The following is a 27,814-nucleotide window of genomic DNA, read 5'->3' as shown; positions in this document are numbered from 1 at the left end:
ACAAAATGCTGGAGTGATGCCCCTGTCCCACTTAGGCGAGTATTTCTGGTCGCCGCTGGATTTTCAACATGTTCAAAACTTTTCGATGACAGTGTGCTTGACTCCAATGAGCGTAGCTTGACTTCTCCTGACGTAGGTGATGTCGTAGGTCGTCGCCAGGTTAACGTTTGGTTGTCGCTGTTGCTAACTTTGGTGAATCCCATTGGCGACTACCTACGTCAACCGGCGACTGAATTGTCTTCAGTTGGCTTCAGTTGTCGCCGACAGGGTCGTACATTGTCGTACTTTGTCGCGAGTGGACGTGGGTGTGGTCGTAGGTAGACATCCCAAGGGTCGCCAGTTGTCAGTAGCTTGCCGTAGCTTGACGTCGACTAGGTGGTAGGCTGTAGTAGACATTGTCGTTGGGGGGGGGGGGGGTCCAGTCGGCGACCTGCTACGACTCTGGCAGTCGCCGAAAAAGTCGCCTAATTGGGACAGGCCCATAACTCAGCGGGACAGGCAGCATTTCTGTATAGAAGGGAAATATGATGTTTCGGGTCCAGTCTGAAGAAGGGTCTTGACACGAAACATCGGCGGAGACCCTGGTTCGATCCTGACTACGGGCGCTGTCTGTACGGAGTTTGCACGTTCTCCCTGTGACCTGCGTGGGTTTCCTCTGGGTGCTCCGGTTTCCTCCCACACTCCAAAGACGTGCAGGCTTGTTGGTTAATTGGCAAAAACGGTAAATTGTCCCCACTGTGTGGGATAGTGCTAGTATGGAGATTGCTGGTCGGCATGGATTCGGCGGGCCGAAGGGCCAGGATCTCTAAACTAAAACGAAATACTGCTCCAGTGGTCTTTGTGGTCAGTTTTGGCACATCTTCTATCATGGTGGTAAAACGACTGTGAAACGCAGGGCATCAACAGAAGGAAGGAAGTCTATTTTCCACGGTTCAGTAGTAGACGTTCCCTCCAGAGTTCGTTCATACCTCTCTTCTAAACGACTCATAAAAGAATTATGGAACGAGGGGACACAGCTCATGTGGAAGTCGGGATTACATTTGTGTGACTTAACACAGCGGTTTATGACAGAGTAATTTTGAAATGGCCTTTGCACGACTAGTCTGTGACTTGCTAGCTTGACACAGCTTGTGTTAACGAGCCAGTAGCATTCACAATGAGGAGAAACATTTATGATCCATAAATGTAATACTGCCATCTTGGTTGACACATTACTGGGTCAGATAAGTGCCGGGTCCTCTGGTGTGTAGGAGTCATTTGTATTGTGTGCAACTTCGACCTGAATATGAAGCTCATCGGAGAGCAGAGATATCTCGTGAACAAAACGAGCTGTTTGTGATTTTTCTGCCCTCCTTGGTAGTTGGCTCCATTTATCTCTAAGTCAGCTTCTAATTCACACATGAACTACTGCTGAATCTACACGGTGCGTGGATTAATGTTTCAAGTCCCCATATATATATATAGTAAATCTTCTGCATAAATATTCAGCTTATGAAACTTTCATTACTGCTCAGTGAGCCTGCCCAGAGCATAACTCTGCCGTGGAGAGCTGCGCGGAAGCTGAATACGTCTCCAGTCTCTAGGAAGGGGAAAAGCCCTTGGAGCTCTTCCCAAATTGTTCAGTGGACATTTTTTACGGCAGAGATGGTTAGATTCTTGATTAGTGCGGGTGTCAGGGGTTATGGGGAGAAGGCAGGAGAATGGGGTTAGGAGGGAAGAGATAGATCAGCCATGATTGAATGTGGGAGTAGCCTTGATGGGCCGAATGGCCTAATTCTGCTCCTATGATCTTATGATAGTCCAGGAGACGCAACGGAAGGAGCTGCCGGAGGAGGTGGTTGAGGCAGGGACTCAGTGGGCCGAAGGGCCTGATCCCGTGCTGTATCTCTAAACTACGTGTGTGTGTGTGTGTGTGTGCGTGCATGTGTGAACGTTTGCATGTGTGTGTGTGCGTGCGTGTGCGTGTGTGTGCGTTCGTGCGTGTGCGTTCGTATGTGCGTGCATGAGCGTGTGTGCGTGCGTTCGTACGTGTGCGTTCGTATGTGCGTGCATGAGCGTGTGTGTGCGTTCGTGCGTATGCGTTCGTATGTGCGTGCGTGTGTGTGCGTGCGTGTGCGTTCGTGAGTGTGCGTTCGTGATGCCTCAACTCCCTCCTGCCTAAATGTTCCTAAAACGTCGTAATAGTCCCAGCCTCAACTCCCTCCTCCGGCAGCTCGTTCCATACACCCACCACCCTCTGTGTGAAAAAGTAACCCCTCAGATTCCTATTAGATCTTTCCCTCCCTCACCTTAAACCTGTGTCCTCTGGTCTGCGATTCCCTTACTCTGGGTGAGGGACTCTGTGCGTTCACCCGATCAACTCCTCATCATTTTGTACACCTCTATAAGGTCACCCCTCATCCTCGTGTTTATCAGTGGTAGGTGATTTTGTTCCATAGACCTCTATTGAACTGTGTAGCTCGGATAGAGCCTGCTCTATTCATCGTTTTTACATTGGATATGTAAGAGGAGCATTGGAACAGCGAACCAGCACTTCAGTTCAGTTCCAGCACTAGATAATAACCAGAGAGTGGCGATTGCAGAAACTAATGCCAGCGTATTTCTTCCTTCAGGCAGATCTGAATGGGCAAGTCAATTTATACAAAGGGGTAATCAAGCCCTCAGCACAAACAAGCAGGTCTTGGTTGGGTGGTTTCCGTCTGTTGCAGTAATGATAATGTCCGGGGCTGGTGTTACAGGAGAGTATGCCCTGCATTTTAACAGCTTCCAAATCAGGAACCATCTTATTTAGGAAGGAACTGCAGATGCTGGAAAATCGAAGGTAGACAAAAGTGCTGGAGAAACTCAGCGGGTGCGGCAGCATCTATGTGGAGCGAAGGAAATAGGCAACGTTTCGGGACGAAACCCTTCCGGGTTTCGGCCCGAAACGTTGCCTATTTCCTACAGTGGAGATTGTTCAACTCTTTGCATGGAGTGAAGGAAATAGGCAAACGTTGCCTATCTCCTTCGCTCCATAGATGCTGCTGCACCCGCTGAGTTTCTCCAGCACTTTTGTCTACCCAGGAACCATCTTAGAAGGCAGAACGTTCTGCTTGCAGTGACGGTCACATCCACGTATAGTGCAGTTTAGTTTAGAGATACAGCACAGAAACAGGCCCTTCGGCCCACTGAGTCCGCACCGACCGACGATCCCCATACATAAGGTCAGAAGGAGTAGAATTAGGCCATTCGGCCCATCAAGTCTACTCCACCATTCAATCATGCCTGATCTATCTCTCCCTCCTAACCCCATTCTCCTGCCTTCTCCCCATAACCTCTGACACCAACACTAGGGACAGTTTACAATTTTACCAAAGCCAATTAACCTGGGAGTGCAGGAGGAAGCCGGAGCACCCGGAGAAAACCCACGCAGGTCAAGGGGAGAACGTGCGAACTCCGTACAGACAGCACCCGTAGTCAGGATCGAACCCGCGTCTCTGGCGCTGTGAGGCAGCAGCTCTACCCGCTGCGCCACCGTGCGGCCCAACGCATTTTAGACTCCGGATTGTGAGAAATCCCACTTAAACCACAAAGGGGAGGAATGAGACAGGAAAACTATTCACGTTCTTGCCGTAGAGGGAGTACAGAGAAGGTTCACCAGACTGATTCCTGGGATGTCAGGACTTTCATATGAAGAAAGACTGGATAGACTCGGCTTGTACTCGCTAGAATTTAGAAGATTGAGGGGGGATCTTATAGAAACTTACAAAATTCTTAAGGGGTTGGACAGGCTAGATGCAGGAAGATTGTTCCCGATGTTGGGGAAGTCCAGAACAAGGGGTCACAGTTTAAGGATAAGGTGGAAATCTTTTAGGACCGAGATGAGAAAAACATTTTTCACACAGAGAGTGGTGAACCTGTGGAATTCTCTGCCACAGAAGGTAGTTGAGGCCAGTTCATTGGCTATATTTAAGAGGGAGTTAGATGAGGCCCTTGTGGCTAAAGGGATCAGGGGGTATGGAGAGAAGGCAGGTACAGGATACTGAGTTGGATGATCAGCCATGATCATATTGAATGGCGGTGCAGGCTCGAAGGGCCGAATGGCCTACTCCTGCACCTATTTTCTATGTTGCTATGTTGACATCAGGATTACTATTTTATTGGGAACATTTAGCAGATTCGGCAGCAGCTGGGGAAAGAGAAACAAAATGAGCTTCTCTGTCCAAAGACTCTCCATGTTTGCACACTCACTACCTGACTTGCTCATCGGTTGCAGAAATGCTGCTTTTTATTTCAGACTTCCAGAATCTAAAGTTGTTGGATTTTCATTTCATTTTTTCTGACTCTTCACATTTCTATTCATTTAATTTTTGAGAGTAATTAGTGACTGTTAAGCTGCAGCAAGTGAAAATGTAATCATTCCCAATCCTGGCACATGCGTGAATGAAGACATGAAAGGCAGCAACTCTACCGCTGTGCACCCCCTGCTCACTGACATGTCTCTCAGCAATGATGGATTCTCACCCACAGACTCTAATCTCTATGCTGGGCTCGTACGTTAAGACTGCTCCACATCATAACTCATCCTGACCAGCCCTGTCTCAGTTAACCTATCTAATTCTGCAGGAAAGAACTGCAGGTGCTGGTTTAAACCGAAGATAGACACAAAATGCTGGAGTAACTCAGCGGGACAGGCAGCGTCTCTGGAGAGAAGGAAAGGGTGACGTTTCGGGTCGAGACTGATCAGTCTCAACCCGAAACGTCTTAACAAACATTGTTAAGTGCTTGGACACGCTAGAGGCAGGAAACATGTTCCCGATGTTGGGGGAGTCCGGAACCAAGGGCCACAGTTTAAGAATAAGGGGTAAGCCATTTAGAATGGAGACGAGAAAACACTTTTTCTCACAGAGAGTTGTGAGTCTGTGGAATTCTCTGCCTCAGAGGGCGGTGGAGGCAGGTTCCCTGGATGCTTTCAAGAGAGAGCTAGATAGGGCTCTTAAAAATATTGGAGTCCGGGGATATGGGGAGAAGGCAGGAACGGGGTACTGATTGGAGATGATCAGCCATAATCACATTGAATGGTGGTGCTGGCTCGAAGGGCCGAATGGCCTACTCCTGCACCAATTTTCTATGTTTCTATGTTTCTGTTGGCAATAGACAATAGGTGCAGGAGTAGGCCATTCGGCCCTTCAAGCCAGCACCGCCATTCAATGTGATCATGGCTGAAATAGGCAACATTTTCGGCTCGAAACGTCGCCTATTTCATTCGCTCCATAGATGCTGCTGCACCCGCTGAGTTTCTCCAGCACTTTTGTCTACCTTCGATTTTCCAGCATCTGCAGTTCCTTCTTAAACACTGTGACTGTGTTTGTGGGTTGGGGAACAGATAGCTGATAAACTGCTGGGGCTCGGGAATGACAGAGACAGAGATCCATCTGTCAGTGCCCTGGAGCCTGCCTCTGTCCTCACTGACAAAGTGCACACATTCTCTCGATCCAATGCCTGGTGGAATCTTTAATTGTACAGCAAAGGAAATTGACTTCCTCGGACCAGAAAAGGGTCTTTTTCCTTCTGTGATGTGTTGGTTTCAGCTTCATTCCAGGTTTATGAGCCTGACATTTATGTCGCCTCTTGTCATCAATTGCTTTACGCCCGAGCCATTGAAGACAAAGCTAATATTCACTGTTTAATATTAGGGCAGTTTAATTGTAGCTAATGGTGGCTGGTAGGTTGGCTTAAGATTCATGCTACACTCCACACTGCTAGATTTATCATCATCCTTGCTTTTAGTAGCATTCCTCCCTCCTTTGGTAAACCATTTCGTTCTCTCTCTCTCTCTCTCTCTCTCTCTCTCTCTCTCTCTCCCTCCCTCTCTCCGTCTCTCTCTCCCTCTATCCCCCTCTCCCCTCTCTCTCTCCCTCTCTCCCTCTCTCTCTCTTTCCCTCTCTCATCCTCTCTCTCCCTTTCCCTCTCCCTCTCCCTCTCTCCCTCTCTCCCTCTCTCCCTCCCTCCCTCCCTCTCTCCTTCACTCTCACTCTCCTTCACTCTCACTCTCCTTCTCTCTCCCTCTCTCCCTCTCTCCCTCTTTCCCTTTCCCTCTTTCCTTCCCTCCCTCCCTCCCTCCCTCCCTCCCTCCCTCCCTCCCTCTCTCCCTCTCCCCCTCTCTCTCTCTCCCTCTCTCCCCCTCTCCCCCTCTTCCTCTCTCCCTCTCTCCCCATTGTGTGCAGGATTCAGCATATTCAGCTTGGGAAAGGGCAGGCGAGCTGCTGTTTGAGCAGATAATGTTAGCTGGTGCGATGGTGTCGTGCTGAGAATGCATTATTACCCGGGGCACTGCAGCAAGACCTGCGTAAGTGCATTAGCTGGATCATTGAGGAAAGGCGTACACTTCCATTAACCCTAAATGCTGCAGTGAGATTATTCGTCTCTGATCGTCAGAAATCACTGCGCCAGTCAGACGATCTCTCCGCAGTCTAGTTTAGTTTAGAGATACAGCGCAGAAACAGGCCCTTCGGCCCACAGAGCCCGCACTGACCAGCGATCCCCACACACTCGCACTATCCTACACACACCAGGGACAATTTACATTTATACCAAACCAATTAACCTACAAACCTGCACGTCTTTGGAGTGTGGGAGGAAACTGAAGATCTCGGAGAAAAGTCACGGGGAGAACGTGCAAACTCCGTACAGACAGCACCCGTAGTCAGGATCAAACCCGGGTCACTGGCGCTGTGAGGCAGCAACTCTACCGCTGTGCCACCGTGCTGTCTACATCGGCAAATTATATTTTGAAACTTTTTTTTCTTTCAATCCACTTTCTCACTTCCATTAGCAGAAACAAAGAACTGCAGGTGCTGGTTTATACCAAAGATAAACACAAAGTGCTGGAGTAACTCAGCGGGTCAGGCAGCATCTGTGGAGAACTTACATGGGTACTCCTGCACCTATTGTCTATTGACAGAAGGGGGAGGGGGAGTTGTACAGTTTGATAGCCACAGGGAAGAAGGATCTCCTGTGGCGTTCTGTGCTGCATCTTGGTGGAACCAGTCTGTTGCTGAAGGTACACAAAATTGCTGGGGAAACTCAGCGGGTGCAGCAGCATCTATGGAGCGAAGGAAATAGGCGATGTTTCGGGCCGAAACCCTTGAAGGTGCTCAGGTTGACCAGTGGGTGGTGGATTGTATGGACACCGTTGTCTATTGTCACAGGTTGACCACACTGGATCTTAGCCAGGAGGCCGCGATGCAGTGCCGTGCTTTGCACAGACATCACAAACCTCTCGGTACAACAGCAGGGGCAGGGAAGCCAGGTCCTTGTTTGACTTCCACCTCACGAGCAAGCGATGGCAGCTGAATCTTTGCGTGGGCGGGGAGTGGTGAACCGTGCAATTAATCTCCTCTGTTCTCGGTGACTCTTGTCTCCGTGTTCTTCCCGAAACTAGTTTGTGGAGGTGAGTCACAGTGGATCTATTGTCGCAGCTGGAGATAAGAAAGTTTTATATTGTCATTGGTGAGTCATCCTTGGCCAGCAGGGTGCAGCCAAGTGCATCAGGTACCTCTGTCTTAACATAATAAGAAAAGGAACTGCAGATGCTGGTCTATACTAAAGGTGGACACAAAGTGTCACAGCCTCGGTATTAAAGGGCGTTCGGTTAGGAAGGAGATGAGGTGGAATTTCTTGAGTCAGAGGGTGGTGAATCTGTGGGATTTGCCAGCTAAACTCATTGCCACAGAGGGCTGTGTAGGCCAAGTCAATGGATATTTTTAAAGCAGAGATAGACAAATTCTTGATTAGAACGGGTGTCAGGGGTTATGGGGAGAAGGCGGGGAAAATGGGGTTAGGAGGGAGGGATAGATCAGCCATTATGGAATGGCGGAGTAGACTCGATGGGCCGAATGGCCTAATTCTGCTCCTATAACTTGTGAACTTGAGAGTTCAGTGCCACAGAGGGCTGTGGAGGCCAAGTCAATGGATATTTTTAAGGCAGTGATAGATAGATTCTTGATTAGTACGGGTGTCGGGTTATGGGGAGAAGGCGGGAGAATGGCGTTATGAGAGAGAGACGGATGGCACCTGTAGTCAGGATCGAACCCGGGTCTCTGACGCTATGAGTCATCAACTCTACCGCTGCGCCACCGTGCCGCCCAGCATGAAGAGTCTTTGACTAGAGAGGTTCATTTTGTTTCTCTTTCCCCAGCTGCTGCCGAATCAATAGACAATAGGGGCAGGAATAGGCCATTCGGCCCTTCGAGGCAGCACCGCCATTCAATGTGATCATGGCCGAATCTGCTAAATGTTCCCAATAGAATTGTAATCCTGCTGTCAGTGTGATGCGTTTTCCAGTCTCGTCCCTCGTGGTTTAAGTGGGATTGCTCGCAATTCGGAGTCTAAAATGCTCTGGGCAGCAAAGAGGCGCAGCGGGTGATGCTGCTGCCTCTCAGCGCCAGAGACACGGGTTCGATCCTGACGTTCTTCCCGTAGCGTGTGTGGGTTTTCCCCGGGTGCTCCGGTTTCCTCCCACACTCCAAAGACGTGCAGGTTTGGAGGTTAATTGGCTTTGGTAAAATTATATATTGGCCCTAGTGTGTGTAGGATAGTGCTAGTGTGCGTGATGGCCGCTGGTCGGCACGGACTCGGTGGGCCGAAGGGCCCTGTTTCCGTGCTGTATCTCTAAAGTCCAAACTAAATTGTCGATCTCTCTGTTGAAATGTCTAGGTGCAGGAGAAGCTGAACTCTGACCTTGCCCTGGTGGCAGCGGAGTGCAAAGGTCACCGGCACGAGGAGGTCATTCAGCGCCAGCGGGAAGCGTTGTCTGAGTTACGATCCCGGATAAAGTGTCTGGAACAAGCTCACCCTCCCAGTAAGAACTCGTCAGCTTTCACTCACTTCACACAACAGACTCAAGCCCCTGTCCCACGGTACGAGTTCATTCCAAGAGCTCTCCCGAGTTTAAGAAAAATCAAACTCGTGGTAAGCACGGAGAATGAACGTAGCGGGTACGTCGGAGCTCAGGGACGTCTCTTAGCGCTAACGGCAGGTACTCGGGAAAACTCGCTAACGGCAGGCAAGCTCGGGAAGACTCGTGAAGATTTTTCAACACGTTGAAAAATGTCCACGAGAGCCCCGAGTACCGACGAGTGGCCATTACCGTGAATCTCCGAGTTCGAATCAGGGCAAACTCAGGAGAGCTCTTGGAATGAACTCGTACCGTGGGACAGGGCTATCAGGCAGCGCACGGTGATGCAGCGGGTGGAGCTGCTGCCTCACAGCGCCAGAGAGCCGGGTTCCAGCCAGGAGCGCCGATCACTGAACGAGCTCGGCCCCCGCGCAGTCTGCTCCACCTCACCTTTCAAACACGTTCCTGATGCGCGGCTCTGCTTCATTTCTCCGAGCACCAGGATGATTTACCCAGACACATGGGCCTGTCAGTGCTGCCTGGTTAACGATAAACAGACCATCATTTAGCAAAGTCAGTGTGAACCAACGTTAACCTCAGCCTCTCACGACCGTTCAACAGTGAACCTGTTAACCAAGTACATGTATAGGACAAGTTTGCAGGGATACGGGCCAAACGCGGGCAGGTGGGACTAGTGTAGATGGGACATGTTAGGCTGGTGTGGGCAAGTTGGGCCGAAGGGCCTGTTTCCACACTGTGTCTCTCAGTGACTAGTGTAGATGGGACATGTTGGCCGGTATGGGCAAGTGGGCCGAAGGGCCTGTATCCACACTGTATGACATCAGTCAATGCCAGTTCCTTTCCCGGTCTGACTGCAACCTTCCTCCCCCTCCGTGAATCCGTCGCCATCTTCATCCCCTTGATGCCCCGTGACGTGAATGAGCATCTATTCCTCCCCCCGCCCTAAGTACATTGATGTTTCCACTCATGCAAGCGTACACTTGATGTACAGCACGGTGGCGCAGCGGTAGAGTTGCTGCCTCACAGCGCCAGAGACCCAGCGGGTTCCATCCTGACTCCGGGTGCTGTCTGTCTGGAGTTTGCACGTTCTCCCCGAAACCTATCCCACACTCCAAAGACGTGCAGGTTTGTAGGTTAATTAGCTTGGGATGGCTGGTCGGCACGGACTCAGTGGGCCGAAGAACCAGTTTCCGCGTTGAATCTCTAAACTAAACTTGGGCCTTGTGGATGATAATTTGGTGAAACTTCCAAGGACTTTTCTCTTTCCCAGCCAATGGCCACTAATAATAATAATAATATATACTTTATTGATCCCCTCAGGGAAATTCAGATGTCCAGAAGCCCCCAACCAACAAACCCACACATTCAAAACGAAAGCAGACGGACAATACATAAATACAATATGGACAATACATGAAAGCAATAAATACTTAATAAGACCCAATAATTAACTATTCAAAATGCAAAGCATCCCCATACAGCCTAGCGGTCAGTATTATAAAATCTAATGGTTGTGGGGTGAAGGATCTTCTGAACCGCCCCGTTCAACAGCGAAGGGTTAGATTTGGGATTTGATCGAAGGTGGGCGTGGACTCGGTGGGCCGAAGGGCTTGTTTCCATGCTGAAGACACAAAAAGCTGCAGTAACTCAGCGTGTCAGGCAGCATCTCTGAAAAGGAATGGGTGAAGTTTTGGGTCGAGACTCATCACCAGACTGATGTTCTAATCTGAATCTCGACCCGAAACGTCACCCATTCCTTCTCTCCAGAGATGCTGCCTGTCCCGCTGAGTTACTCCAGCATTTTGTGTCCACCTTCATTTTGTAAACCAGCGTCTGCAGTTCCTTCCCGGACACCTGTTTCCATTCCGCATCTCATTTTTGCTGATTTATTCCTCTTGTGGAATTGGCAGGAACCAGCCAGGAAGAGGCCTTGCAACAGTTGATGAGACTGAAGAAGGAGCTGACCGACTTGCCGAGCCATCGTATGCTTGGCAGCAGCGAGTCTGCGGGCAGCTTCCTGCAGAGTAACGCCGACTCTAAAACGGTAATGCTTGCCAATGCTCGCTGCAGTGACCGATCGCTGCTGAGTCCTCTGCCCCGTCCATTCAAAGATCCCATCAGCTTCACAACTTCGGCACAGCCATTTACTTAAGTCAGAGATTTTTCTTGCAGGCGTGCTAAATTACAGCAGACTAAGATTGTTAAGGGTTTGGACACGCTGGAGGGAGGAAACATGTTCCCAATGTTGGGGGGAGTCCAGAACCAGGGGCCACGCACAGTTGAAGAATAAGGAGTAAGCCATTTAGAACGGAGACGAGGAAACACTTTTTCTCACAGAGAGTTGTGAGTCTGTGGAATTCTCTGCCTCAGTGGGCGGTGGAGGCCGGTTCTCTGGAGAGAATTCTTTCAAGAGAGAGCTAGATAGGGCTCTTAAAGATAGCGAGAGAGAGTCAGGGGATATGGGGAGAAGGCAGGAACGGGGTACTGATTGGGGATGATCAGCCATGATCACATTGAATGGCGGTGCTGGCTCGAAGGGCTGAACGGCCTACTCCTGCACCTATTGTCTATTGTCTAAAATGCAGGGATTGCTGTAATCACTGTACTCCAGCTACCTATACCGCTTCACAACTGGCAACTTCCCCCCCATGTTATATTTCATCTTGCAGTTTTAAATGTTGAGGATGGAGGATTTTGCAGACTCGCACCTTGGCGGCTGCTTGTGTGATCACCGCTTGCCCACCAGGGGGCATGATGTGCACGATGACGCCAAAACAAACTAATGGGGAATTAAGGCTTTGGCCTTGTTAAACAGTCCCATTAATAATACTATTTACAGTGGTGTATTTTACCCTGGATAGATGTAATAAATCATAGGCTAATAAAAGCACAGGACAAAATATAAAGTTTAGTTTTGTTTAGTTTAGAAATACAGCGCAGAAACAGCGAGCCCGCACCGACCAGCGATCCCCGCACACTAACACTATCCTACACACACTTGGGATAATTTAATATTTACACCAAGTCAATTAACCTACAAACCTGCACGTCTTTGGAGTGTGGGAAGAAACCGGAGCTCCCGGAGGAAACCCACGCAGGTCACGGGGAGAACGTGCAAACTCCGTACAGACAGCGCCCGTGGTCAGGATGGAACCCGGGCCTCCGGCGCTGTGAGGCAGCAACTCTACCGCTGCGCCACCGTGCCGTATGGTGTTGTCTTTACATTATAGGGGATTAAAAGGTAAAGGGAGAATTTAAAAAGCCAGTGGGCAGCACGGTGGCGCAGCGGTAGAGTTGCTGCCTCACAGCGCGGGGACCCGGGTTCCATCCTGACCACGGGCGCTGTCTGTACGGAGTTTGCACGTTCTCCCCGTGACCTGCGTGGGATTTCTCCGCGAGTCTTCGGTTTCCTCCCACACTCCAAAGACGCGCAGGTTTGTAGGTTAATTGGCTTTGGTGTAAATGTAAATTGTCCCCAGTGTGTGTAGGATGGTGCCAGACAAACAGTGATCGCCACAGGCAAGAATGACTGGTTAATCTGCCTTTCAGCTGAGACGGGAGAGTTGGCTGAGACACCCAGGTAGCTTTGAATAGGACTGTGAATGAAATCATCCTCTGGTTAACACCTCACCTTGTTGACGGTGGCAGCACAAGGGCGGCACGGTGGCGCAGCGGTAGAGTTGCTGCCTCACGGCCCCACAGACCCAGGTTCGATCCTGACCACGGGTGCTGTCTGTACAGAGTTTGTACGTTCTCACCGTGACCGTGTGGGTTTTCTCCGGGTGCTCTGGCTTCCACCCACACTCCAAAGACGTACAGGTTTGTGATTTAATTGGCTTTGGTATATATTATAAATTGTTCCTACTGTGTAGGATAGTGCTCATGTATGGGGTGGTCACTAGGTCCACCTGTATCTGTAAACCAAACTGTATACATGAGTGTTTTACAGAGGACTACATGCCAACTGCAACATGAACTAATCACTCATCCCAACTACTTAATACTGATGTTAAACGACTATGTGCTCCCCTGATGTCTTCTCTCTCCTCTCTCCACTGCAGGAACCAAGAGGTGACTCTTTTGTTATTTCTGATGCTTGCATTGAAAGGACATCGTTGTTTGAAATGTCTGAAGCCCTAGACCTCAGCGAGCAGACGGTACGCAGACGGACACTCGTGCTGTTGCTGTTTTTAAGTACATTATATTATATTCTATGGCCTGGGGATTGTATTGTAAGATGGGTTCTCAGCGACTCAACAGCCTGCAGTGAGGCCCTTCTCCATCTTTGAACTGCAGATAGAAACATAGGCGTTAGGTGCAGGAGTAGGCCATTCGGCCCTTCGAGCCAGCACCACCATCCAGAATTATATCAGAGATGGGCACAAAATGCTGGAGTAATGGACCTGTCCCACAGAAACCCCTGTCCCACGGTACGATTTCATTCCAAGAGCTCTCCCGAGTTTGCCCCGATTCGAACTCGGAGATTTACGGTAATGGCCACTCGTCAGTACTCGGGGCTCTCGTGGACATTTTTCAACGTGTTGAAAAATCCTCACGAGTCTTCCCGAGCTTACCTGCCGTTAGCGAGTCTTCCCGAGTACCTGCCGTTAGCGTTACGAGCCGCTAAGAGACGTCCCCGAGCTCCGACGTACCCGCTACGTTCATTCTCCGTGCTTACCACGAGTTTGATTTTTTTTAACCTCGGGCGAGCTCTTGGAATGAACACGTACCGTGGGACACGGCTATTACGCAATTTTTCCGGGGACACAGTTGTAGAAGGTGGCTGAAAGGTTTCAACATTTTGAAAATCCAGTGGCGACTAGAAAAAGGTACGACTCTTTGGGCGACTACTCACGACCATATAGGCGTCACCCCGCAATCCATGTTCTCCACAGATGCTGCCTGACCCGCTGAGTTACTCCAGCACTTTGTGTCTATCTTTACTCCACCACTGTTTGGCTGCTTTCACGAGCCCAGTAGTGCATGAATTATAGAGAAGTTCCTTGCCGTGCGTAAGCCTTTAGACTGATGGAGGCGTAAGCCAGCCTCACCAGGGGGTTACTGTGTTCCTATGATGTTGAGTGGGAAGATAGCAAAGCTCCTGGGCTCATTCTAAATTTATGTTGCATGAACTTTGAAGCACGGAGCTTGATGTACCCACCAATCACAACATTCCTACATCTCAGTCTTGAAAGGACCTCCGAACTATAGATCATAGAACAGCGGTAGAGTTGCTGCCTCACAGCGCCAGAGACCAGAGTTCGATCCTGACTACAGGTGCTGTCTGTACAGAGTTTGCACGTTCTCCCTGTGACTGCGTGGGTTTTCCCCCGGGATCGCTGGTTTCCTCCCACACTCCAAAGACGTGCAGGTTCGTAGGCTAATTGGCTTGGTAAAATTGTAAATTGTCCCTAGTGTGTGCGGGGATCGGGGGTCGGGGCAGATGCGTTGGGCCGAAGGGCCTGTTTCTGCGCTGTATGTCTAAACTAAACTAAATGCAGGAACAAGCTCTAAGGCCCACAATGTTGACAATATGTAGAGGGCCCACAATGATGAGCGTTTGTCAGCACTGGGCCTGTACTCGCTGGAGCTTAGAAGGATGAGGGGACACTCATTGAAACTTACCGAATAGTGAAAGGCCTGGATAGAGTGGATGTGGAGAGGATGTTTCCACTAGTGGGAGAGTCCAGGACCAGAGGGCACAGCCTCAGAATAAAAGGACGTACCTTTAGAAAGGAGAAGAGAAGAAATTATTTTAGTCGGAGGGTGGTGAATCTGTGGAATCCATTGCTACAGAAGGCCTTGGAGGCCAAGTCAACGGATATTTTTATGATGAAGGGTGATAGATTCTTGATTAGTGCAGGTGTCGGGGGTTATGGGGAGAAGGCAGGAGAACGGGGTTGAGTGGGAGAGATAGATCAACCATGATTGAATGGTGAAGTAGACTTGATGGGCCGAATGGCCTAATTCTACTCCTAGATCTTATGAACTAATGAACACAATATCTTTGCTGATGATGATGCCATGTTAAACTAATCTCCTCTGCCTGCACCTGATCCTTAGTCCTCCCTTCCCTACACATCCATGTTAAATACATCTTAAAGCCTCTTAAACACCACGATGGCGTAGGTTGTTCCAGTCTCTTTAGTGCTTTGGAGTAGGGCGTTGTAGATTTCCTCTATCCTCTGCATGCAAGGGCCTGCATAACTAAGCTTCTGAATCACCCGGCTCGCACTGTGTGGCCTCTTGTTCTGGATTCCTGCACCAGCGGAAATAGCTTCTCTATAAATTCCTGAACAGGTTTAATAGCTCGCAACATCACCTTCATGCATAAACTCAACTTTATGCAACCTCCAGTGGTAATTTAACCCATTCTACTCTGCAATCATTCAGTCATAGAGTGATACAGCGTGGAAACAGGCCCTTCGGCCCAACGTGCCCACGCCGGCCAACATGTCCCAGCTACACTACACCCATCTGCCTGCATTTGGCCCATATCCCTCCAAACCTGTCCTATCCATGTGCCTGTCTAAATGTTTCTTAAATGTTGCGATAGTCCCAGCCTCAACTACCTCCTCCGTCAGCTCGTTCCACACACCCACCACCCTTTGTGCGAAAAAGTTACCCCTCAGATTCCTATTAAATCTTTCCTCCCTCACCATAAACCTATGTCCTCTGGTTCTCGATTCGCCTACTCTGGGCAAGAGACTGTGCGTCTGCTCGATCTATTCCTCTCATGATTTTGTACACCTCTATAAGATCTCCCCTCATCCTCCTGTGCTCCAAGGAATAGAGACCCAGCCTACTCGACCTCTCCCTGTAGCTCAGGCCCTCGAGTCCAGACAACGTCCTCGTTATTCATATCCTACAGAATATCAACCCCTGTGAGATCAGTGTGCAGGAAGGAGCTGCAGATGCTGGTTTACACCGAAGATAGACACAACATGCTGGCGCAACTCAGCGGGACAGGCAGCGTCTCTGGAGAGAAGGAATTGGTGAGGTTTCAGGTCCTCAGACTTAGTCCAGCATTTTGTGTCTATCCTTGTGAGATGAATGGCAAGCTTCCCCAAAGCTTCTTGATTGCTTCTTAAACTTCAGCACTAGCTTCCCCTGTAGTTTAGTTTAGTCTAGAGAGAGAGCCTAGAAACAGGCCCTTCGTCCCACCGAGTCCGCGCCGACCAGCGATCCCCGCACATTAACACTATCCTGCACACACTAGGGACAATTTTACATTCCTCCAAGCCAAATGGACAAGTGTATTTGTCAATATAGGGGGGTTGCACGAAAGGTCACTGGGTCACAGGGCTCGACGCACGGAGCCGCTAAATCCATCTGGAGGACATCCGTCACTTCCGGTATATGTTATTAATGCTAAAAATGCGTACTTTCCTACCTGTTAAAAACCGCCAAAATGTTGAATTTTTGCGCTGAAGAAAATTGTGGGAGTCGGGGTAAGTGTGAGAGACACGGACCCAACTTTAGAATTCCAAACGTGAAGCGAAATGAAGGTATAGAGAAGCGAGAACTGAAGGGACTACAGCAGCTAAAGTGCTTGGTAAACATTGAAAATATTGGGAATTATCGCGTTTGCTCACTGCATTTCATCAAGTATGGCATTATTTGTGTTTTTTCTTGACTCCTTTGGTATCTAAAAAGTCTCAGAAGTGATAAATCTGGCTGTAAATTTTTCTTCAGATGCGTTTTCATTTTGTATGTAAAAACCCATGAGAACCATGGGCGATTTAAAAAAATTACAGCCAGATTTATCACTTCTGAAACTTTTTAGATGCCAAAGGAATCAAGAAAAAACACAAATAATGCCTTGAGGACAGTCTGCAATTTACTGTGGCAGTCTGAAGAAGGGTTTCGGCCCGAAACATCGCCTATTTCCTTCGCTCCATAGATGCTGCTGCACCCGCTGAGTTTCCCCAGTAATTTTGTGTACCTACAAATAATGCCTTAGTTGATGAAATGCAGTGAGCAAACGGCCAATGTTCGCCAAGCACTCTGGCTGTTGTTGTCCCTTCAGCTTTCGCTTCTATCTACCGTCATTTCTCCTCACCTTTGGAATTGTGAAGTAGGCTAAATGTCTCACACGCTTATCCCGATTTCCATAATTATTTACAGCGCAAAAATTGACAATTTCAGCGGGTTTTAACGGGCCCGCTACGCTGGAAACAATGGTAAGTGCCTACCTGCAGTTCATCGCGTGTAATCCATTTGGAGTAGCGTAGCAACAGTACGGGTCATGGGTCGTGACCCGACTGCCGTGAAACCTCCCTATAGGGTGATTTCACGAAAGGTCACTGGAGCGTAGATCCGCACCCATGTGACCGCAAAATTTAACTGGGGTACAAGCGTCACTTCCGGTACATGTTAGTGAATGGGAAAACACGCACTTTCACACCCGTTAAAAACATCGAAAACAGCCAGTTTTTGAGCTGCAATTTACTGTACCAGTCGGGGTGACCGTGAGGCACAGCTACCTAAATTTACAGTCCAAAAACAAGATAGAAACTAAGGTAAATTCAAGAGGGAGCTGAAGGTGCAAAAACGGCGGAAGTTGATAGCGGACATTTGCCGTGGAGATTTAAAGATCCAAAATATCGGGAATTATCGCGTTTGCTCGCTGCATTTCATCAAAAGTAAGGCATTATTGGCTTTGTTATCTTTATTCATTTGTTAGATGAAAAGTATTAAAAGTTAAAAATCCGTCAGTAAAATTGCAAAATCGCCCATTGTTCTCAGGTGGGTTTTAACATGCAAATGAAAACGCTTCTGAAGCTCCATTTACCATTTAAATAATCGTAAACTCTCAATGCGTTTGGAAATAAATTTTACTCAGATGCAAGCTAAGGAATGGGATAATTGTCAGCTGTTTGTTGGACAAAATCAGGAGATTTTATTATTTGCCAAAATATGTTTCTCAATGTTTCTTGTTTAAAGCCTGCACAATCGCCCAAACTACTTATTTATTTATGTCGCAATGTGAGTACAAACTTCCTTCCCCTAGCCCTGACTTGCAATCACAGTGGGCACTACATTGAGAAATATATTTTGGCAAATAATAAAATCTCCTGATTTTGTCCAACTAACAGCTGACAATTATCCCATTCCTTAGCTTGCATCTGAGTAAAATTTATTTCCAAACGCATTGAGAGTTTACGATTATTTAAATGGTAAATGGAGCTTCAGAAGCGTTTTCATTTTGCATGTTAAAACCCACCTGAGAACAATGGGCGATTTTGCAATTTTACTGACGGATTTTTAACTTTTAATACTTTTCATCTAACAAATGAATAAAGATAACAAAGCCAATAATGCCTTACTTTTGATGAAATGCAGTGAGCAAACGCGATAATTCCCGATATTTTCGATCTTTAAATCTCCACGACAAATGTCCGCTAACAACTTCTGCTGTTTTTGCACCTTCAGCTCCCTCTTGAATTTACCTTAGTTTCTATCTTGTTTTTGGACTGTAAATTTAGGTAGCTGTGCCTCACGGTCACCCCGACTGGCTCAGTAAATTGCAGCTCAAAAACTGGCCGTTTTCGATGTTTTTAACGGGTGTGAAAGTGCGTGTTTTCCCATTCACTAACATGTACCGGAAGTGACGCTTGTCCCCCAGTTAAAATTTTGCGGTCACGTGGGTGCGGATCTACGCTCCAGTGACCTTTCGTGAAACCTCCCTATACCAACCAATTGTGTTGTACAATTGCAATACGAGCCAATTAACTTACAAACCTGCACGTCGATGGAGTGTGGGAGGAAACCGAAGATCTCGGAGAAAACCCACGCAGGTCACGGGGAGAAAACGTGCAAACTCCGTACAGACAGCGCCCGTAGTCAGGATCGAACCCGGATCTCTGGCGCTGTGAGGCAGCAACTCTACCGCTGTGCCAATACTTTGTCCAGTATTTTGAGTCTATCCGTGTGAGATCAAGGCCAATCATCTCCAAACTTGCTGGTGTTAAAGAAGGAACTGCAGATGCTGGAAAATCGAAGGTAGACAAAAGTGCTGGAGAAACTCAACGGGTGCAGCAGCATCTATGGAGCGGAGGAAATAGGCAATGTTTGCCTATTTCCTTCGCTCCATGCAATCTCCACTATAGGAAATAGGCAACGTTTTGGGCCGAAACCCTTTGGGTTTCGTCCCGAAACGTTGCCTATTTCCTTCGCTCCACATAGATGCTGCTGCACCCACTGAGTTTCTCCAGCATTTCTGTCCAAACCTGCTGGATTGCTTCTTAAACCTCAGCACTGGCCTTGCGTGTGGTTGGGCCCTCAGGCTCCTCAGCCTCTCCCGTTCCTCCCTGCAGTACCTCGACTTGGTGAAGGCCCTCTCCAGCCTCCTCAACGTGCGCCAGATGTCGGGCTCGCTCTCGCTGAAGCACGTACCGCGGGACGAGAGGGAGAAGCTGGCGGAGGCTCGGCGGAGGGACGCGGAGCTGCTGGATGGGTGCATCGGTGGGCTGAAGGGACAACTGGCCAGGAAAGATCAACTTCTAGGAAGCTACGAGAAAGACCTGGAGCAGCTCAGGTGGGTGTAAAAGGGCTCTGGAGTTTTGCGTACAGTTTTTGGTCTCCTAATCTGAATAAAGACATTCTTGCCATAGAGGGAGTACAGAGAAGGTTCACCAGACTGATTCCAGGGATGGCAGGACTTTCATATGAAGAAAGACTGGATAGACTCGGCTTGTACTTGCTAGAATTTAGAAGATTGAGGGGGGGGATCTTATAGAAACTTACAACATTCTTAAGGGGTTGGACAGGTTAGATGCAGGAAGATTGTTCCCGATGTTGGGGAAGTCCAGAACAAGGGGTCACAGTTTAAAGATAAGGGGACCAAGATGAGAAAAAAAATTTCACACAGAGAGTGGTGAATCTGTGGAATTCTCTGCCACAGAAAGTAGTTGAGGCCAGTTCATTGGCTATATTTAGGAGGGAGTTAGATGTGGCCCTTGTGGCTAAAGGGATCAGGGGGTATGGAGAGAAAGCAGGTACAGGATACTGAGTTGGATGATCAGCCATGATCATATTGAATGGCGGTGCAGGCTCGAAGGGCCGAATGGCCTACTCCTGCACCTATTTTCGATGTTTCTACCTCACCTCCCTGGATGACTGTTCCTGCTTGGCAACTAGAACTGGGCCCCATATCTGAGGAAGGATGTGCTGGCTCTGGAGAGGGTCCAGAGGAGGTTTACGAGAATGATCCCAGGAATGAGTGGGTTAACCTCTGAGGCACTGGGCCTGGACTCGCTGGAGTTTAGAAGGATGAGGGGCGGGTCATTGAAACATACAGAATAGTGAAAGGCTTGGATAGAGTGGATGTGGAGAGGATGTTTCCACTAGTGGGAGAGTCTAGGACTAGAGTTCACAGCCTCAGAATAAAAGGACGTTCTTTTAGGAAGGAGATGAGGAGGAATTTCTTTATTCAGAGGGTGTTCTTCTTGTGTATGGCGTGCACAGCCTAAAGTTGTCCGGGCAACTTGTTCTATTTGATCTTATTTGATTGTGCACGCCGGGTTGATTGCATTCGTCGAAATAGGGCGGACCACGTGAAGGTTGCAATCTTCCCACCCCTCCGAGGGTGGTGAATCTGTGGAATTCTTTGCCACAGACGGCTGTGGAGGCCAAGTCAGTGGGTAGTTTTAAGGCAGAGATAGATAGATTCTTGATTAGTACGGGTGTCGGGGGTTATGGGGAGAAGGCAGGAGAATGGGGTTAGGAGGGAGAGATAGATCAGCCACGATTGAATGGCGGAGTAGACTTGATGGGCCGAATGGCCTAATTCAGCTCCTATCACTTATGACCTTAAGCTGGGGGCAGAGAAGGCACTAAGTCCCCCATATATTAAGCTCCATCCGCTGGTCAGAATTTGTTCTGAGTCCGAAGTTTGGATTGAGGGTGAGAATTGAAGGAATGCTGAATATTAATATGAAAACTGATCAAAGATGGTCCCAGTTGGCAGCAGTGTGTGAATTATTTTTGCTGCCATCAATCATAAGCAATGCTTGTAGCTTGATGCTTTGATGTAATCTCAAGGATGAGCGGATCAATTTGTGCTGTGATATCTCTGTATCATTGCCTTGCCGTGGAAACAACATGTCTTTGTGTCAGCTACTGTAACTGTGTCACTTAAACTACCTGCCTCGAGCCAAGAGTGGGCAAACTCCAGCCAGTGTCGTCGATTCTCAGGCCACAAGTACTTTCCTTTCTTTCTCGCTGGAGTTAAGAAGGATGAAGGGGTACCTCATTGAAGCCTACAGAACAGTGAAAGGCCTGGATAGAGTGGATGTGCAGAGGATGTTTCCACTAGTGGGAGAGTCTAGGACCAGAGGGCACACTCAGAATAAAAGGACGTACCTTTAGAAAGGAGATGAGGAGGAATTTCTTTCGTCAGAAGGTGGTGACTCTGAATATTCATTGCCACAGACGGTGGTGGTGACCAAGTCATTTGGTATTTTTAAGGCGGAGATAGATAGATTCTTGATTAGTACAGATGTCAGGGGTGATGGGGAGAAGGCAGGAGAATGGGGTTGAGAGAGAGATAGATCAGCCACGATTGAATGGCAGAGTAGACTTAATGGGCCGAATGGCCTAATTCTGTTCCTATGACATGAACATATGATACTGTGCCAATAGGATAGGCTAGTCTTTAAGTATTAATAAAAGCGTTAATTCTTTTAGGCAGACACAAAAAAGCTGGAGTAACTCAGCGGGTCAGGCAGCATTTCTGGAGGAAAGGAATAGGTGACGTTTCGGGTCAAAGTCCTTCCTCAGACTCGAACTAGCTCTTTTAGTTTAGGTTTTTTTTAAGTTAAGTTTGTTTTAGAGATACAGCGCAGAAACAGGCCCTTCTGCCCACCGTGTCCGTGCCGACCAGCGATCCCCGCACATTAACACTGTCCGACACGCTATGGACAATTAGCAACTTTTTTGGTCCTCGAGATTCGCAATTGGCAAATCTTTATCCTCGTGGGCTCACACCTGCCTTTCCATCTCTGGCCAACAATCTGACTGCCATCAAATGCCCTCGCCTGTGTTCACCATCTCTGGGCCCCACCTTGTTCTCCCTTCCAGCTTTCTTTCCCACTCTCCCTGCAATCAATCTGAGGAAGGTTCCCGACCCAAAATGTCACCTATCCATTCCCTCGAGAGATACTATGTGGGATAGTGCTAGTGTGCGGGGTGATCGCTAGTCAACGCTGGACTTGTTCCTGCGCTGAGTTACTCCGGCATTTTGTGTCTTTCTTTGGTAAACCAGCATCTGCAGTTCCTTGTTGTTACTTCCTTATTGTCTCCTGGGTTTTGTCGGAAGGGCTGGGAGTAACCACGGCCGTTTTGAATGGTTCCGATTTCCGACCCGTTGCGTTTCTCTCTCCCGCCCACCTCCTTGCCCGCTACAGACGCTCGCAGGTGACTCTGCACCAAAGACAGGCCGACGTGGAGAGCTTACAGGAGCGTCTGCAGAGCCTGACTGAGGAGAACTGTCTGATTCGAGAGTCCCAGGAGCGAATTCAGGCTCGTTGTGACCAGGAGAAGAGGCTCAACAAAGCTCTGAAGCAGCGGAAGGTAAGACGGGGGGGGGGGGTCCATGGAGGAGGCTTGTGGTCCATCTGATGCTGATGCTACAAACCTGTTCGTCTTTGGAGTGTGGGAGGAAACCGGAGCACCCGGGGAAAACCAACACAGTCGCAGGGAGAACGTGCAAACTCCTTACGGACAGCACCCGTTGTCAGGATCAGACGCGGGTCCCTGGTGCTGTGAGGCAGCAACTCTACCACTGCACCAGCGTGCCGCCTTTAGATGAGGGCAGAATTAGACTGAAGCCCAATCGAAAGACAACAGAAATACGTGTGTGAGTGTGCGTATGTTTTGGTCTCCAAATCTGAGGAAGGACATTATTGCCATAGAGGGAGTTCAGAGAAGGTTCACCAGACTGATTCCTGGGATGTCAGGACTGTCTTATGAAGAAAGACTGGATAGACTTGGTTTATACTCTCTAGAATTTAGGAGATTGAGAGGGGATCTTATAGAAACTTACAAAATTCTTAAGGGGTTGGACAGGCTAGATGCAGGAAGATTGCTCCCGATGTTGGGGAAGTCCAGGACAAGGGGTCACAGCTTAAGGATAAGGGGGAAATCCTTTAAAACCGAGATGAGAAGAACTTTTTTCACACAGAGAGTGGTGAATCTCTGGAACTCTCTGCCACAGAGGGTAGTCGAGGCCAGTTCATTGGCTATATTTAAGAGGGAGTTAGATGTGGCCCTTGTGGCTAAGGGGATCAGAGGGTATGGAGAGAAGGCAGGTACGGGATACTGAGTTGGGTGATCAGCCATGATCATATTGAATGGCGGTGCAGGCTCGAAGGGCCGAATGGCCTACTCCTGCACCTAATTTCTATGTTTCTATGTTTCTATGTTTACCTAGTCTAGCCCTCACTTACGGCATGCATGGACATGCACACACATGTACATATAGACTATGCACACGCAAACTCATGTATACACATGCAACACATACATTAAAACAAGTAAACATAGGAACAGAAGTTTGGATTCCATTCCAGGGTTTTGTAGCACAATCTCCCCAAGCCACTGCAATAGATTGTTAAACTTTACAGTATAGGAGTTTAGTTTTCGTGGCCTTCAGTAAAACCCATCGTACAGATGCTGACTCTGCCCATTAAACTGGCCAAACTCCAGGTCAAATTAATCACCTTGCGTTTATTTGTGTTTAGTCAAAGCCCTGGCTTGCCTTCAGAAGTTTTTGCTAAATATAAGATGTTAAATAAAGCCAGCTGTTTCCAGGTTAGGGGACCGCAGGCAGGCTGCGATAATATTTAGTTTAGTTTTAGAGATACAGCGCGGAAACAGGCCCTTCGGCCCACTGAGTCCGTGCCGACCAGCGATCACTCTATACACTAGTTCTATCCAACACACTAGGGGCAGTGTGCAGAAGCAATTTAACCTTCAAACCTGCACGTCTTTGGAGTGTGAGGGTAGAAACCGGAGCACCCGGAGAAAACATTGTAATTGTCGTTAGTGTGTGTGGGATGGTGTTAGTGTGCGGGGATCGCTGGTCGGCACGGACCCGTTGGGCCGAAGGGCCTGTTTCCGTGCTGTGTCTCTAAACTAAACTAAAAAGACCCAGAGTATTGTCGGTCCATTCTCCCTCCACAGATGCTGCCTGACCCACTGAGTTCTTCCAGCGCTTGTGTCTTGCTCTAGATTCCAGCCTCTGCACTCCCTGGTGTCACCTCTCTCCACCTTATTCCTTCTGTTTGCTGCAGGGAATCCATGTGGAGCAGTTGGAGAGAAAAGGGAGCCGGTCTCCATCGCATAGCTGTGTGAACGAGGACACTCGCGGCACGGTAGGTGGGACATCGGGCCGCATGTACACGTTGTTGCCAAGTGGGGTGCGGAGGGGGGTCATTTTCACCAATGGTTCAATGGTTCTTTCATTAATAGACAATAGGTGCAGGAGGAGGCCATTCGGCCCTTCGAGCCAGCACCGCCATTCAATGTGATCATGGCTGATCATCCCCAATCAGTACCCCGTTCCTGCCTTCTCCCCATATCCCCTGACTCCGCTATCTTTAAGAGCCCTATCTAGCTCTCTCTTGAAAGTATCCAGAGAACCTGCCTCCACCGCCCTCTGAGGCAGAGAATTCCACAGACTCATCACTCTCTGTGAGAAAAAGTGTTTCCTCATCTCCGTTCTAAATGGCTTACTCCTTATTCTTACATTCTCAGTGAGGTTTCGTAGCTTACACTTATTAATAAGTGTACCAAGGTACAATAGACAATAGGTGCAGGAGGAGGCCATTCGGCCCTTCGAGCGAAATAGGACTATACGTTGAAATAGGACTGGCAAGGTGGCTCGACGAAAGTGTTGCTGCCTTACAGTGCCCGGGATCGATCCTGACTACGGGCGCTGTCTGCAGGGCCTGTTTCCACGCTGTATATCGACAGTCTAAACTAAACTAAAGTAGACGTCTCCTTTAAGTAGTGCAGGAAGGAACTGCAGATGCTGGTTTACACCGGAGATGGACACAAAATGCTGGAGTAACTCAGCGGGACAGGCAGCTTTTCTGGAGAGAAGGAATAGGGGATGTTTCGGGCCGAGACCCTTCTTCAGAGGGAAAGGAGAGATATGGACTGTGATGTGGAGAGCATGCACTGTAAGGCAACAACTCTGCCACCGTGCTGCCCTAGAGGAAAGATGTCAGATCCTCCTCAACTCCAGGACAACGGGTCTTCATGGCCAAGTTAAAACACTAAGGGCCCGCCCACCCCCTCCCCCCCCACCCCCTCCCCCCCCACTGAAGAAGGGTCTCGACCCAAACCATCCCCTGTTCCTTCGCTCCATAGATGCTGCCTGTCCCGCTGAGTTTCTCCAGCATTTTTGTCTACCTTCGATTTTCCAGCATCTGCAGTTCCTGCTTAAACACTAGTGAACTTCACTGTACTTAGGTACATGTGATAATAATGTACCATCCAATAATGTACCATTAAACAACTAATCATAAGGACATAAGGAATAGGAGTAGAATTAGGCCATTCGGCCCATCAAATCTACTCCGCCATTCAATCATGGCTGATCTATCTCTTCCTCCTAACCCCATTCTCCTGCCTGCTCCCCTGACACCCGCACTAACTAATGTCAGATTGCCAATAAATCCCGTGCCTTCTCGTTCCTGGTACGTGACGCGCCCCTTGCGTTTGCAGATGGAGGCCCCCATTTCCCCCCCTTCTCGTTTGCGCTTCAGGCCGAGGCTCGGAGGAGAATGACGGAGGAGAGGCTGCGAAGGAAGGATTACGAGATCGATGTTCTGAAGAAGGAGCTGGGGAAGCAAGGCCAGGACCTGTGTGACACCACCACGCAACTCGTCAACCTGCAGAATTCTCTGGTACGTAGCCACCATGCCCTGATCTACCCACAGCGCGGAAACCTGCCCACGTCGACCAACATGTCCCATCTACACTAGTCCCACCTGCCTGCACTTAGCCCAGATCCCTCGAAACTCAGTTACGATAGTACCTGCCTCAACTACCTCCTCTGGCTGCTTATTCCATTCACAAGTTATAGTAGAATTAGACCATTCGGCCCATCGAGTCTACTCCGCCATTCATTCATGGCTAATCTCTGCCTCCCAATCCCATTCTCCTGCCTTCTCCCTGTAACCCTTGACACCCGTTCTAATCAAGAATCTGTCTATCTCTGCCTTAAAAATATCCACTGACTTGGCCTCCACAGCCTTCTGTGGCAATGAATTCCACAGATTAACTACCCTCTGACTAAAGAAGTTCCTTTTCAGCTCCTTCCTAAACCTTTCTAAAAGGTACACCCACCACCCTTTGTGTGAACAATTTGCCCCTAAGGTTCCTATTAAGCCGGTCCCCATTCACCTTAAACCCGTGTCCTCTGGTCCTCGATTTACTGAGACTCTGTGCGTCTACCCGATCTATTCCTCCCATGAGTTTATGCACCTCTTTCAGATTACCCCTCATCCTCCTGCATTCCAAGGAATAGAGTCCCAGCCTGCTCAACCTCTCCCTGTAGCTCAGGCCCTCAAGTCCTGGCAACATCCTAGTAAATCTTTGCACCAATTTCAGCTTGACAACATCTTTCCCATAACATGGTGCCCAGAACTGAAGACAATACTCTAAATATGGACTCACCAACATCTTGTACAACTGCAACATAAGGTCATTAGTGATAGGAGCAGAATTAGGCCATTCGGCCCATCAAGTCTACCCCGCCATTCAATCATGGCTGATCTATCTCTCCCTCCTAACCCCATTCTCCTGCCTTCTCCCCATAACCCCTGACACCCGCACTAATCAAGAATCTATCCATGGTACACAAAAATGCTGGAGAAACTCAGCGGGTGCAGCAGCATCTATGGAGCGAAGGAAATAGGCGACGTTTCGGGCCGAAACCCTTCTTCAGACCCGAAACGTTGCCTATTTCCTTCGCTCCATAGATGCTGCTGCACCCGCTGAGTTTCTCCAGCATTTTTGTGTACCTTCGATCTTCCAGCATCTGCAGTTCCTTCTTGAACACAAGAATCTATCTATCTCTGCTTTAAACATGAGCTCCCAACTTCTGCACTCATATCTCATAACTCTAACCATTTAACACACTTGCTCTTCATTCAATCCTGCTCGCTTACAATATTTTCCAACAGTAAGTTTAATCCCATGGTTTCCTTCCTCAGAGGACGAAACAGAGGACATTCCGTGAGGAGTGAGAAACGTATCGATCCGCGATATATACTGAACCTCCGCACACTCTCGGCGGCTTCAATGCTGGTGAATTTAATTTTTGAGAGAACGGAATCTTTGGTATTTCAAGCGGTAACACTGCATATTATGAATTCCTAATAGATCCATAATGTTCAGGACAAAGACCCATCATTTATTTATTTCCCTCTGTACCCCACAATTTGAGATTTGTAATAGAAAAAAAAAACACTTTCCAACTGGTTAAAGTGCACATTGTCAGATTTTAATAAAGGCCATTTTTATACAAAGTGTTTACGAAGGAACTGCAGATGCTGGAAAATCGAAGGTACACAACAAAGCTGGAGAAACTCAGCGGGTGCAGCAGAATTAGGCCATTCGGCCCATCAAGTCTACTCCGCCATTCAATCGTGGCTGGTCTATGGAGCGAAGGAAATAGGCAACGTTGCCTATTTCCTTCGCTCCATGCAAAGGGTTGAACAATCTCCACTATAGGAAATAGGCAACGTTTCGGGCCGAAACCCTTCCGGGTTTCGGCCCGAAACGTTGCCTATTTCCTTCGCTCCACATAGATGCTGCTGCACCCGCTGAGTTTCTCCAGCACTTTTGTGTACCTTCGATTTTTACACATTTTGGTTTCACCATGTAGAAATTACAGCAGTG

General features: G+C 48.6%; 1 protein-coding gene across 1 annotated transcript in view; it reads left to right on the top strand.

Moving 5' to 3' along the window:
• The window catches only part of LOC116990314 (forkhead-associated domain-containing protein 1-like), a 68,291-nt gene extending 40,911 nt beyond the window's left edge, over positions 1 to 27,380 (top strand). The window contains exons 23-30 of the mRNA XM_033047822.1: positions 8,698 to 8,842; positions 10,810 to 10,943; positions 12,961 to 13,056; positions 19,219 to 19,439; positions 22,309 to 22,474; positions 24,196 to 24,276; positions 25,675 to 25,815; positions 27,127 to 27,380. Coding sequence (XP_032903713.1) covers positions 8,698 to 8,842; positions 10,810 to 10,943; positions 12,961 to 13,056; positions 19,219 to 19,439; positions 22,309 to 22,474; positions 24,196 to 24,276; positions 25,675 to 25,815; positions 27,127 to 27,159 — 1,017 coding nt within the window. The 3' untranslated portion in view covers positions 27,160 to 27,380. The remainder of the gene's footprint in view (positions 1 to 8,697; positions 8,843 to 10,809; positions 10,944 to 12,960; positions 13,057 to 19,218; positions 19,440 to 22,308; positions 22,475 to 24,195; positions 24,277 to 25,674; positions 25,816 to 27,126) is intronic.
• The last annotated feature ends 434 nt before the right edge of the window (positions 27,381 to 27,814 follow it).

Source organism: Amblyraja radiata, chromosome 31 (assembly GCF_010909765.2).
Source record: "Amblyraja radiata isolate CabotCenter1 chromosome 31, sAmbRad1.1.pri, whole genome shotgun sequence".
Taxonomy (NCBI): Eukaryota; Metazoa; Chordata; class Chondrichthyes; order Rajiformes; family Rajidae; genus Amblyraja; species Amblyraja radiata.
This window is presented reverse-complemented; position numbering and strand designations above follow the sequence as displayed.